Raw genomic sequence first — 14,137 nt, forward strand, 5'->3', positions numbered from 1 at the left:
TGGATAAATTTTCCAAAAGCAAAAATATATAAGTGACTTTACTAAAAGAGTAACTTTTTGGGAAAAAAGAATAAGAAGAAACTTCATCATTAAAGGTTTTTCTTTTTCAAAATGTATCTATACTTGCCCCGAATTAACAAAGACAAAAATGGAATTGATTTTTCCCACTAAACAAAATAGGACAAGGACAAAAGAAACGGAGAAAAGAAGGTTCACCACTATTTCCAATTATCCGTGCATAATTTGAATAAATAAGATTGCAAAATTAAAATCACTGTCAAAGGAGAAATAAGCCTTTCTGACAGGGTTTTGTACGCAAAAATGAGGTTCATCTCACTGTCATGTCTTCAACCCTATTGAGCCCTGGCAGCATTCAGGAACTTGTTTTTCAATATCAATAACCACTTACACAAATTAATTTCCAATCTTCCTCTTGAATATTGAGACTTTTACCTGGACACCCTTCTTGTGTGCATCGTTGTATGGTTCAATGGTAAAAGTGAAAGTTTCTGCAACCAAAAACATGTTTAATAGTATCAAATTGCAATTTATGATGTGCATTCAAGACCATACTTTGATTGATAAAAAATATCAGTTATCCGCCCCAACTCTCAATACTTTTGAGTTTTGACATATTCAATTTCGTGAACTATAGGCAAGTCAGTTGCCAGTTGAAAGCAAAAGGGAAAACTGTGGAATGCTTTTGTAAAGTGAATAAAACTATCCAAATTTAGGTGTCTCAGCCGACAATTTCTTTTGAATTTTTTTTTTTATCTAAGCAGCAGAAAGAATCAAGGAATTTGCATATATAATCTTTACATGTTTGTTTATGTTTTTAAACGTCTGCTCCTATTTCACCACAGTCATAACATAAAACGAACCATGATAACGTTATAAGACATACCCCATCTAATGTACAGGATATATATATATATATATAAGAATATGATGATGATGATGCACATAAAAACTGTCTTACAACTTTTATAAGGAAAACTCTAAAGGGCAAATTAACTTCCAATATCTAAATCTACCTATGAATCACATACACCTCTTTTGTTTGAAGTGTCGTTATATCGGACATGTTTCTAACACTGACACACTGACACTTATCTGACACATCTTATTAGGTATTTGATTCAAAAGTTACTTTTTGTCGACACCACTTAAGTCATAACCTTTACACAACTAATACAGTTGAAAAAACATAAAAGGTTGGTTTAAAAAGATGAAGGCTTAAATATGTTTTTGGTCCTTGATAAATATTCAATTTTTGAGTTTGGTCTCTAATAATTTTTTTCTTCAGATCGAGTCCCTAATATTTGAAAAGTTTTGTCCAAGGTCCCTATCGTTAGTCAGAATCTATTATCTACTTACGTGATCGTTAATCGACCATACAGGCATGCCATGTGTGATTATTGTCTGACTATGATTACATGTATAATTTTTTTAAAGTAAAAAACGACATTATTTTATCGCGTAGTTTGAATCTTTTTGTTTCTTTGTTTTCCTTTATCCTTTGGCATCACAAAATCATTCTTCAGCATTCCTCTGCATTTTCACAGCAACCTGTCTTCTTCTTCTTCATCATCACCAACAAGGTCATCACCACCACCTCCAAAATTACAACAACCCCAGTCACAACCCCACTCTAAACCTGAATTCAAAGCACGAACCACCATGCCCAAAAATACAACAACCCCAATCACAAAAAAAGTCACCACCACCACCCCCAAACATCCAAGAGAAAGCAATTACACATCATTGAGAGAGAGAAAGAAAGAGAGGGAAAATCATCGTGATTTTCGCATACCCACTGGAGAGTATTTTTATATTGCAACTGAGGATTCGTTCACCGTTGGATCGTGCTGATTCTTGGACAGTAGGTTCTAAGCGCGTGATACTTCAAATTGTACGGTTGAATCGGAAAAAAGATATTTGTAGAGAGAGATAAGAGTTTCGTATTATCTGTTTTATATTTTAGAGTTTTATCTTCTTGTTTCTATTGTTCCAATTTGAGAGTTTATTTTGATTTGATTATTTGTAGCAGGTTTTAGTGCACTTGTTGAAGGTTTTCTTGTATTTTCATTGATCATAGTGAAATTATTTCTTTAGTCTAGACGATCCGTGGTTTTTACCTTTCCATTGAAGAGTTTTTCAAGTTAATCAAATTATGTCTTTGTTTTCATCAATTTTGTGCTTTATACTTTATTAGTGCTTCTCCCATATTTTTACAAGTTTAAGAAAATTTATTTTCATTACTTATTACTCTTTGATAGAATTTTTTATTGTGTTGACTTATTTCTCTCATTATTTGAGGTCTACATCAATAATCTATATCCGATGATCAAGAGAACATGGGAGAAGACAGGACAATCAACCAACTAAAGTAAAATTCACAAATGATAGAAATAAAGTTCAGTCAATCAATGGTCTGCTTATTTTTCTAAGTGAACAGTTGATACACAATTTTCAAGACAAAAACCTCTACACTAAGGTCAGTTTTCTCAGCCAAGATTTGACTTTTAAGAAAATTCTATTCGGGTGACTTAAAAAAAGACATCAGCAGTTTACAATTTACAAAGATAAGTCAATACCAGGAATATAGATAACTCTGAAATATTCTTATAATCTAGAATTGAGTTTATCTCAACCTAAAAAATTAGCTTATTGCATAAGGGTGACCACCGCACACGAGAATACTAGGCATAATTTGATGCAAGGCGAGTTACCTTAGGGAATCCTCTTGAAAGAAAGGGGTGCCTTTGGGAGGAAGACGGACACAAGTATCTTGGATGCATAAATAATCAAAACTATATAAAATCAATTTGACCTGTATAGTAATAAATGTTGAAAAACTTAATGACAAGTTAAATTTAACAATTAAAATAAATAAACTCATCTAAGACTATTTCAGAGTTACCTATATTCCTAGTATTGACTCATTTTTGTAAATTGTAAACTGTTGATGCCTTTTTGTGAAGTCACCCGAACAGAATTTTCTTTGAAGTCAAATTACGGGCAACACATGATTATTTCAATTTCTTTAATGGATGTTTTTGCATTGATAGTTGGCTTTGACCCAGAATAATTTTTTAAAAAAACAACAACATAATTTTAGTATTTATTTTATGCGCCCACAGTGGGGCCCGAACCCACAAACACTAGCTTAAGCCTTGCGCTCTTTCCTACTGAGCTAGACACGAGCATATAATAAATCTGTTTATAGAAGATATTTTAATTTTAAGAGAGTCAAACAAAGAGAAAGGTCTTTACACGAAGAAAACATATGCAGGTAGAAGGTACTAATATTACAAATAACACCTCCCTCCAGTCCCCAATCCAATCCCATACAACATGATAGAGAAAAAGTTTTCAACTTTATTGACCTTAGAAGCAACCAGAAGAAAAATGAATTAATGGAAGGGGAGACTTACAGAGAGAAGATGATGATAGAGGGCAAAGCATTTCCCACTCAGTTGATAGAGAAAGTGTGCCTGTGATTTGGATTTGGCTTCCATGCGGAGGGGAAAAGAGTTGAAACTTGAAAGTATGGGTTTTGATTATGGAGGGAGGTGATGGATTTTGGAGGGTGAAAAGTACCACAGTATTATATTACATAATGGAGATATTTTGGTTCTATTTATTGGACAGTGAGGCTGAAAACTCAAAACTCGGTGACCCAATGTGTGTAATCTCTGTTTTAGATTACTCATAGATCTCACCAATCGTAAAGTAACAAACAAGTGATCCCTCCGAATTGGTTTCATTATTGCCTGTCCCTGTGTTTATCACTTATCACTCTCAAATTGCCGCGTTATACGATAGTTGACTATTTTTCCCCTGTTTTTTTTTTAAATGTATTTCTAGCCTTTTTTTTTAAAAGACCTTGGTATTCCTATTTAGTATTCTTAAGTTATTAATTAAAAAATTTAAAAAATATTTATTATATAAATCATAAGAAAGTGTAAAAAATATTATATTTAGTAATAATATTTTTTTGGCTAAATTACTCTTGTAGTTTCTTAACTTTATTTTAGATTATAATTTAGTATTTTATTTATTAAAAATTGTGAAGTGTTCCTTTGACTGATAAGTTATTAAAAACATAGTTCACATAAATATCGATTACATTTTTTGTCGACGTAACAAGACAATGAACAACGTCGTTTTACATTATTTGGTAACATTGTTAGTTAACAATAGAGGCTAAAACAATGGAGTGTGGTATCCAAGTGTTATAGAAGGCAACAAATTGCTCAGTTTTTTTAAGGTTAGCAAATGATAGAATGTGGAATATGTAATAAGTGAAAACCTGTATAAATTACTTCTTTTTTTTTAATCTTCAGCATATGTTATGATCATATAGGATATAATGGTTTTTTTTAACTTTTGCTCACTTTGATGCATTTTGGATCGAGGTAAAGAGAAAGGGAGCATGGGACAGAGAAGAAATGTACATTTTTTTTTATATAAAAAAAGTTCCCTTCCTTTAGTTCATATGAAAATAAGAAAGGAGTGAAAAAAATTATGAGTCTCATATTAAAATTGATTCTTTCCGATTCAGGAAGAAAAGACTCTTTAAAAAGAGTAAAAAAAATTACATTACTATTTTATTCTTTGTAATTACAATATATATAAACAAAATTATTATGTCTCATTTTTATTAGGAACATTTGTGTCTTTTTATAGATATGCTTATTTATTTCCTATTACCATCTCTTTTTTTCCCTCCTACCAAGCAACTATAATCATCTCTTCTTCTTATTTTTTTTTCTTTCTCACACTTTCTTGCATATTAAAGGAAAGAGTTATATATATATACACGATCATCTAGTTATTATTTATTTGATTGATAGAAATTGCAAGAGAAGGACAAACAGAGAAATATACGTGAATGGAGTCTCACACAGTGGTGGAGAGAGAAAGAGTGGAATATTAGTGACCGACAAAAAATGTTAACAAGTGCAAAAAACCAAACTCCAACATCAACAGGCACCGGCAGCTTTATTTTACCCTAACTTCTGTTCACTGGTCAAATTATCAGAATCTTTGTTTTCGGAGACTTATGCAATCTGTGTTAGTTTTAAAATTCTTACCTTGGTTGTCGATGGTGTGTGTGGGTAGGTTCACCTTTTGTACCACCAATACTACCCTCTTTCACCAGAGACATTAACCAGATTGCCCTCAATACAAGACTGTGACCATTGATAAACCAAAGTACTCACGCATTTAACTAGAATATTATACTTACTATAAATTATAAAACACTCTTTATTATACCTTCTATTATTATAATTAGTTAAAATTTATTAAAAACAATAATATTACAACTAGTAAATTTTAATCAAAGTTATTTTTAAAAATATATTAGCTAGAACGTATTTTACTTAAATTTCTGTTATACTATACATAAATACGTGTGCGGAATGGCTACCAAAAAAGAAAAATACGTAATGCGGAATTACGTAAAGAAAAGGGTAAGGCGTGCGCATGTTGAAAACAACCAAAAAGATCTGAAAATCTGTGGCTATAACACCAAGCAAAGCATGGAGCAAAAGAAAGAAATGAAGAGTAATGGTGAGGGAGCTTTCAATCAAGAGAATTAGTGGCTATTAGGTTAGGTAGGTTGGTGTCACTCACAAAAGTCCTGAAAGTAGGTGCTGGTGGGATCTTTCTAATTCCATTCGTGAAGATGGAGGAAACATTAAATATAAAGATAGGAGTTCAGTTGGGTGTATATATGAATGTAGAAGACAATGTACCTAATCCACCCTTCTCTCGTATTATATGCTAATGCTAGTGAGGCACTAATCTATCACAAATACTAATAATGTCGCAATTGGCAAATGGCTGTGTCATGTGTGACATTTTTCTTCTTTACTTTATCCGCTTCATCATGAAAAAACAAAACCATATTGATATTGGTTTTCTCTTTTCTCCACCCAGGACACACAGGGTGAAAAAGCAGAAAAAGGAAGCATCAAAATGAGAAGGGTACACAGGTAAATGCACACCAATTGACCTTCACCTATAAATATATATATATATATAAAGGAGGTACAATTTTCTGAATTTTATCTTCATATTTTTTAAATCATTTTACTTTTATTCTTAATAATAATAATAATTAATTCTGATTAATTATGCAGATTAAAACTAACTTATTAATCAAAATTAAATAATTATTCATTAGTCATTTTTCACTTTCATTAAATAATTTTATCTTTAAATCAATTTCTTAAATTTTAATTTTTTTCTTTTAACTCACGTTAAACTTTCTGTTACTTCTATACTATTAATTTTTTATTTTATTAACTGTATTTAATTTTTATTTTTTTATTATTTAAAAAATTTAAAGAGACGACGAAGTGTCTCTAATAATAATAGAAATGAAAGGGGCATCTGTATGATTCGTAAACGCCACCATGGCACCATCAGGGAAGGGGCAACAAAAACCAAAGTACTCAAGTCCAAAGCCTAAAAATAAGGTTGCACAACAACTGCTACAGCGTAGCAGAGAAACAGCATCATCTCACTCATTTTATCTATCCATCCCACCCCTTTGCCTTTTTTTCCAGCCCCTAATCTATGTATCTATCTATCTTCAATACTACCCCTCTTTCTCTCTCTGACCCATTCTCTCTCTCTCTCTCTCTACACAGACACCAACAACAAATGGCACACACAATGAAAGAAGAAACATGGAAACTCCACGCATCCATCATGCCATCAAAACCAAAGAGTCCACACCACCCAACCCAACCCTCTTTCTCTCTCATCAATGGCCCAGCTGGACCAAAATTTATGTAGAAGAAAGAAAAACAAAAAAGAAAGAATGGGAAAACAAAAGAAAGAGAAGTTAGATGTGTTCAAATGTCCTCCAACCAAACCCACCTTACATCTCTCTTTCTCTCTCTCTCTCTCTCTCTCATCAAAACCATGTTCCCCGAATTGCCCTTCTGCAAGCCCCCAAAAAATCCCATCTTCATCACTGGTCTTTCAAAAGAACAATATTTTTCACCGAGTTATGTGGGCTTTTTGGGTTTCTTTGTCTCGGTCAGAGTTTCTCACAGAGAAAACAGGAAAGCGAGAACCTTCTTACCCCTTCACCTCTTCTCTCTTTTCCTATTTCTTTCTCTCACGTTTCGCTCCATCATCCCTCACACCTCACCCCACCCTACCCCCACCCCACCCACCTTCTTCTTTCTCTCTTTCTTCCCTTTTCCCTTTAGTTTTCGTTTGTTCTTCCCTTGTGGGTTCTCTTGTTTCTCTCTGATCTCATGAAGAAGATGAAAGGGGTTGTCCCCATGGAACCTCCTTATGAGGTGTACCAGGATCAGAGGGCCAGGTTGAGACACCAGAGTCTCTTGCAGGACTATGAAGACCTGCACAAGGTAACCCCTTTGCCTTGCCCTGTTCTTTATTTTTCTCAAAGATCGAATTTTTTTGTCGTGGGGTTCTTTGGATCTGGTTTTTCCCTTGATGGCTTTGTGTCTTTTTGATTGATTTGGGGTTGTAATGGTTCTTTGTTGTGAAAATTAAGGATTTTTTTGGAGGAAGCGATGAAGGGATCTTGTGTTTCGATTGAGATGTTTGTTTGATAGTTTAAAGGGTTTGTGTTGGTTGATCGTTGTGAACATTATGGATTTTTTTGGAGGAAACAATGAAGGGATCTTATGTTTTGATTGATATGCTTGTTTGATCATTTGTTTGGCTTTTACCTAGGTTTATGTTCCGATCTAATGGGATGATGAGTTTTTATGTTCATTTTTATGGTATTTGTTCACATCTCTCTTGTGTGTGTCTAACTTGTTCGTTTCTTTATCTCAAGCAAATCAATTTTTTGTACTCCAAATAAAATCTTCGATTCTTATCTGCAAAATTTTCGAGTATCTGTGGACATAAAACTACAGTCACATAGCAGTGTGCTCTTGTGATGTGAGTTCTCTTGTTTTGTTAAAAAAAATTACATGTTTAATGAAGCTCTTCCCGGGGCCTTTCCTCTGTATAGTTTTGAGTCTCAGCCTCTTTGGTCCTTATGCTAATTAGCCTTGTACGTTTGTTTTTTGGTTTATGTATCATATTTTCCAGAAGTTGTTTGAACCAATTCAATCATGAACAACTGAATAATGCTTAATTGTTAATTAGTCTCTTTTTTTCCGACGGCTCACTTTTCCCATGACATTCATGGGTCCTTTTGCTAATTACCTGTGTATATTTTGTTTCGTGTCGTATTTTCCGTTCGGTTTTTAAATTAATCTCGTCATGAACTTAATAATTAAATAATACTTAATTATTAGTCTTCTTTTCATGGCGGCTCACTTTCCCTAGTTTTATCAAAATAATTTCGTTAGTGTTTGTTTGTCTATGTTCCTCATGCAAGTCTTGCTTCAAAGGTTTTGTCGAACATTTTTTTGGAGAAATTATTCTAATGGAATTTCTATTTCTAATATGCTCAGGAAACAGAAGCCATGAGAAGGAAATTGCAGGCTACGAAGCAGAAAAAGTTTATGCTGGAAGATGAAGTTAGGTAATGTTTTTCATGCCTCAAAGTAGTAGGTGGTTTTTCATAGTTTGCAGTTTATTGTTATTCATAAAATGGTTATTGACTGTTCATAGTTTGCGGTTTGTTGTTATCCTCACCACTGTCTCTCTTGTAAGCTGCAGATTTTTGAGGCAACGTTACAATTACTTGCTAAAACACCCTATTCTAAAGCCTCAACCAAAGCAACAAGTTGTAAAGCCACAAAAGCTCAAAATCCAAGCTCCCATCATCTCAAAGGGAAAGAATTACAACAAGAAGGAGCCTAACCTGCGACCCCACCACCCTGCATCTCATTTGAACTCAAATGGAAGGATTTCCAATGTGGCTGATGTCCCACTGAAAAAAACTGGCCACTTGTTTGATCTAAACCTGAATGCTAGGAGTTCTAGTAAAAAAGATGCTTCCATTAACATTTCTGGTCCACCAGTGCTTAACTTGAATCACAAAGAAAGGATTAACAGCAGCAAGGAAGCCACGAAGAAGAGTGTAACTCCATTTTTCGACTTGAACCAGATTTCGGTAATTAACTACACTTACATTTGCGTCATGAATCCTTGTTTGTGTTTTTGATTCAAGTAGACCTATAGTTTCCTTACATTTTTTATTTCATGCAGAGAGAAGAGGAGGAATTGCAGGGAAACAGTGAGCCCATGGGAATCGAAGAACCAAAGAGAAGTTCACAAAGAGTTGCGACTGACGAGCAGCATGGCGATATCAAGCTCTCGGCTGCTTGTAGAAGTGTTGGGGATGGATCTAATAGGGCAGGGAAGAGGAAGATTTCATGGCAAGACCAGGTGGCATTGAGGGTTTGAACTTATATAAGCACAGTAGACTGAATCTACCCTTTCCGAACTTGTACTCTGCCTTGATATGCAACAGATTTTTAACCTTCAATTCTAGTTTTATCTTTTACTTTGTAAAGATTAAATATACCTTGTAGAATCATATGTTCAATATATATATTAGATGAAGTGGAGAATTCTATTCCCCTAAATCATCATATCTTTCTCGCAAGTTTTGCTTGATGTATCTTTTGCATGGAAAATCCAAAATTGGATTTCCATTCTGTGATTGAGATGGTGGCCTTAGTTTCTTGTTCATTGTGGCTGGTTTCGAAGGTTTAGGACTAGGGACTAGGGACTAGGGTCGGTTGGTTTTGTTCACGATGTCTATACACATTCTTAGTTCACTTAGCACATTTGTTTGTTTAGTATTTAAATTATGTAACATAAGATTCTCCGGTTGCATTTTTCTGTTGTATAATGACTCAACTTCACAGCCATTTAGCAGAAATCTATGTATAAAAAATACTATATACTTTACCAGAATTTAAGGTTATTAAATGTCTATTCTGTTGAGAGTTTGGGCGCCACGACGAAGGAGTTATTAAATGTCTATTCTGTAGAAGTTGCTAAGAAATTGGACTAGGTGGCCAGCTCTAGGCACATTTGGCTGCCCAAGTCAGGAAATCTTTACATTCAAAAATGTTTATTTTATTTTTTACGTTTGGATATTAACTCCGAATATGAAACCGAACAAAGAGCCTATTTGGAACCCTATAAAATAAGTACTTGTAAATCTTAATCCAAGTTCAATCTTAACTAACTCTGCAATAGTGGCATTTTTTCGGCTTTTAGCCCTCTTATTCATGTTAATTGACAAGAAAAGAAAATGAACTTCTGAGAAAATATTGCAATTAGGTGGTGTTTGGTAAGTTTTTTCTTATTTTTTTAAGTTAGTTCAAATGTGTTTACAAAAACTCTTAAAAGGAAAAGGAATTTGTTTATAATAAAGAAATAAAATAAAAAGAGCTTGAAAAAAGTTGGACTAAATAGTCAAATTTGATTTCAAAAGTGTGATGCAGTGATAAATTTGTTCCTAAAAGATAAAAAATACAGATTTAGTCTTAAATGTATAAAAAGTGTGATCAATTAGTCATATTAAATTTTTTAAATGATTTTTTCATAAAGCTGTAATGTTAGAATATCAATTTGACGATAAATTATATTTTTGGGAACTAATTTAACATTAAGTTTTAAAGTTTAAAGATAAATTTGTTATCAAATTGTTTGCACAACTAATTTCTTGCACTTTATACACATTCAAAAACTAATTTATAAACATTATATTTACAATTTATGAATCTATAAACTATACATATAACATGGGTTGTATTGTCATTTAGGATTTGCAACACCATCATTATTGTGGTTAAATTTCTTCATAATAGTCAGATGTTTTTTTCCCAATCTTATGACTTTGCAGGACAATTTCCGATCGAGTTTCAACTTGACAGAATGCACACCAAAATTTAAATTTCTTCCTTTTTGGTCATTTGTTTCCCCTGCTTGTTTACTAGTAGTTGTTTCATTTTGGTTGTCCATACCACCTAAACCTTTGCTTTTGTGGACAACCTGATCCTCTTTTTTAGATTCTAGTTTGGATATGTCTATTGGTGTTAAGAAAGAATGAAGTGTTTGACCTTCTAGTCTTGAATCCAATCCTGAATTCATGGTAACAATGACTTTATTATAGTTCATACCATATTTACTTTTCTTCAATGATAAAGTTGTTTTTTTCTCTTACCTATTTTTTGAGTTCTAGTGAATTCTTTGTTAGCCTTATGTTTCTTTCCTCGAATATGATCATTGAAGCCTTTTTCACTTGTTGTAGTAATTTGACACAACTTGCAACTCCACACCTTCTTGGCTTTCTTCTGTAGACTCTCATTGTCATCATAGGTATCACTGCTTTGTGTTTTCCACCAAGATGATTATTATGCTCACTAGCCAAATAAAGGCTTCAAGACAACAAAATATTCAAGGGACATTCTCCAATAAGGTGGCATTTTTTAAATGAAAAACAAAAAGAGAAAAAACATTTTCATAGTTCAAATAACACTAAAGAAGAAGCAAGAAAAGAAAATCAAAATTGAAGACAATGATAAAGACAAAGACGAAGGATAAATTAATCATAAGACTATACATTAACCAGTATGATCACTTTATCATTGTTATTAGAAGCTTGTTTGTTATCAATTTGGGAATTATCCTTGTTAATCTACATAGAAGCTTAGGATGGTAAATGGAATTGTGGTCCACCACACATGGTAATGTTATTCAACTGACTCATATTTTGAATAAAAGACACTGAAGTTGGTTCTCAAAACGCAATCTCATCTAATCTTTGCATCGAGATTTTGAATGTTCTTTCCAATTCAATTTCCTTTCTTACTTCCTCTTCCAGCTCTCATTGTCCTGCCAATGTCATCTAATGGGCAATGATTTCTCTCGTGATTTCCTCCTTCTCTAGCCCTCGCCTTATTTTCTCTTTCTCCAACTCTCATTGGAACTCTTTGTCAACATTGACCGACATGACCATTAGAAAAACTCTAGGCGCCAAAACATTGCTAGGAAAACCACCTGATGCAAACTCACCCTAGAAATTAGATTGTTAATAGAGTGAATTAGTGACAAAAGTCTTGTATTTTTAAGCAGAAAAACAAATGGGTCTACTAAAGAAAGGAACATGAAGATTAGACAAGTGTTACCTTGTAATGGGCGATTGGCGACATAGGTGTTGGAGGGAAGAGGGGGTTGCAATGGTGAGGGTGTCCTTTGGATTTGGCCATCACGATATTTGAACTCCATGGAAAAATTTCAAAAGTGAAATAAAGGAAAAAAAACACTAAAAAAGATAAACATGTGCCTATAAAATCCAAGAGTGAGTGTTTGTGTGTAGTGTTGAGTTTGAATGTGTCATTAAATAGATGTGAGTGTGACCGAGGGATATTGGCACACACACATCTAAGGCACGTTTAGAGAACAAGGTGTTTTCATTCCATCAAATGGTCTGAGTTTAGAGATATCATTTTGTGTGATAATTTTTTGGTTTGGTGATGCATGTGATAATCAAGTATTGAGAGTTTGCCTTATTCATGCTTCAATACTATGAAATGAGAATGAAAAAGAAATTTTTTTTTCTAATGTTGAATAAGACTCCATAGTAAAAAATTGTCTCCAATAAAAAAAACATTCATTATGAGTAAATATAGAATATTTGAAATATTTATTCATATTCGTTTATTACACATTTAATATTATTAATAAATCAACTAGTAGATGAATCATAACACAAATAATGATAAAAAAAATGCTTAACAGTACTTCCTTTGTCTCTTTTTATAAAATCTTTTAAGAATTTTGTTTGTCCTTTTCTTAAGATTTTTTTTCTAATTTCTAAATGTAATTATTATTTTTTCCTACATGTTTTCATTTAATTATTCTCTCTATATATTAATGAGAAACAATTAGATGGATAAAGAGATAAGAAAAGGATAATATTAGAATAATAATACAAATAATTGACATGTTTAATGTGATTAACTAAATTAATTATTTTTTAAGGGGCATTAGTTAAAATTTCTTATAATTATGAGCAGTGGCCGTATATATTTAACAAGCTTTTGTTTTGTAAAAAAACATTTACTGAAATAGTAAATGCATTAAATAATTGGAATTAATGTATTCTATCTTCAACATAGGACAATATTGCAATTAAATAATAATTATTGCAATGCAATGCAATTAATTGTAGATACAATTTTTCTACCTTCATTATTGTGATGACCTAATTACATTAATTGCAACATTGAAGATTTCGTAATTGTACTGCTTTCGTTATTTTTTAATTGTCAAATTTTTGTAAAAATTTTGTTTTTATTTATTTTTCATTTGCAAAATTCAATATCATATTAATTACTCTTTTGTTAATTATATCTCTACTTTTTTTTTAATATTTATACATGTATTTATTGTGGAGTAACAAGAAAACGACATAAAATAGGAAATCTTTTACTATTTTGTTCAAACTGAGAAAATTTATTATATTTATTGATTTCTATAAAAACAATCTTAAAAAACTGATAAAAAGGAACGAATGAAATAGTAAATTGTGAAAAGGCCTTCCATTTAACATATACACTAAATAATTTTTTAAATAAAATGCATTGATTGCAATAATGAAGACTTTTCAATGACATTGTTAAACAATAAAATTTAGATTAGGAAAAAGTCTTCAAAGATATTTATTTTATTTTATTTTATTTTATTAATTAATAAAAAATATAATAATTTTTTTTTAATTTTGAACAATATTGTTTTAAAAAATAAAATTATTATTTCCAATATATTTTAAACAATGATTATTTTATTTTTGTTTTAAATTCTTTGTTATATTAATTAGAGGTATTTTATTTTTAGTTAGTTAAATGTATTGAATGCTTAATATTGAATATAAATCTTGGCAAATACGTAACATCAAAAAATGAATTTAAAATCTTGAATTTTAAATGAGGGTATTAGTTTAATGCTTTTCCTTATGTTTCATATAAGAATACCGTTAATAATTTAATATATTTGATAAACCTTTTTTTGAAATATTTACTGAAATAAAGGATGTATTGGTAAAATATTAAATATAATTTTTTTGATAAAAACATTAATTTTTTCGATTTTTACTATTTTTGTTAAATATAATAGAAATAAATTATTAAAAAAATATAAATATTTATCTGAAGTAAAGAGACAA

At 31.7% G+C, this 14,137-nt stretch overlaps 1 protein-coding gene and 1 long non-coding RNA gene across 2 annotated transcripts; one reads left to right on the forward strand and one right to left on the reverse strand.

The window, feature by feature from the left end:
* Positions 1-145: 145 nt before the first annotated feature.
* On the reverse strand, positions 146-3,741 carry LOC114394501. The gene is made up of 2 exons (XR_003662783.1): positions 3,438-3,741; positions 146-509 (listed from the first exon to the last, which is right to left on the reverse strand). It is a non-coding gene; the product is annotated as an uncharacterized LOC114394501 (long non-coding RNA).
* A 2,694-nt stretch (positions 3,742-6,435) lies between these two features.
* LOC114394508 lies at positions 6,436-9,648 on the forward strand. Its single transcript, XM_028356104.1, has 4 exons — positions 6,436-7,397; positions 8,463-8,533; positions 8,671-9,067; positions 9,163-9,648. The coding sequence occupies exons 1-4, from the start codon at positions 7,284-7,286 to the stop codon at positions 9,358-9,360; spliced, it is 780 nt and encodes a 259-aa protein (XP_028211905.1). The 5' UTR covers positions 6,436-7,283; the 3' UTR covers positions 9,361-9,648.
* Positions 9,649-14,137: the final 4,489 nt, after the last annotated feature.

This window comes from Glycine soja, chromosome 2 (assembly GCF_004193775.1).
Source record: "Glycine soja cultivar W05 chromosome 2, ASM419377v2, whole genome shotgun sequence".
In the NCBI taxonomy this organism is placed as follows: Eukaryota; Viridiplantae; Streptophyta; class Magnoliopsida; order Fabales; family Fabaceae; genus Glycine; species Glycine soja.

What these genes read in the sequence shown, in the direction of transcription:
- LOC114394508 (XM_028356104.1), top strand. Translation starts at nt 7,284, where the DNA reads ATGAAGAAGATGAAAGGGGTTGTCCCCATGGAACCTCCTTATGAGGTG. An exon ending in ACTATGAAGACCTGCACAAG is followed by an intron (nt 7,398 to 8,462) that starts GTAACCCCTTTG and finishes TAATATGCTCAG; the next exon opens with GAAACAGAAGCCATGAGAAG. An exon ending in ATGCTGGAAGATGAAGTTAG is followed by an intron (nt 8,534 to 8,670) that starts GTAATGTTTTTC and finishes TGTAAGCTGCAG; the next exon opens with ATTTTTGAGGCAACGTTACA.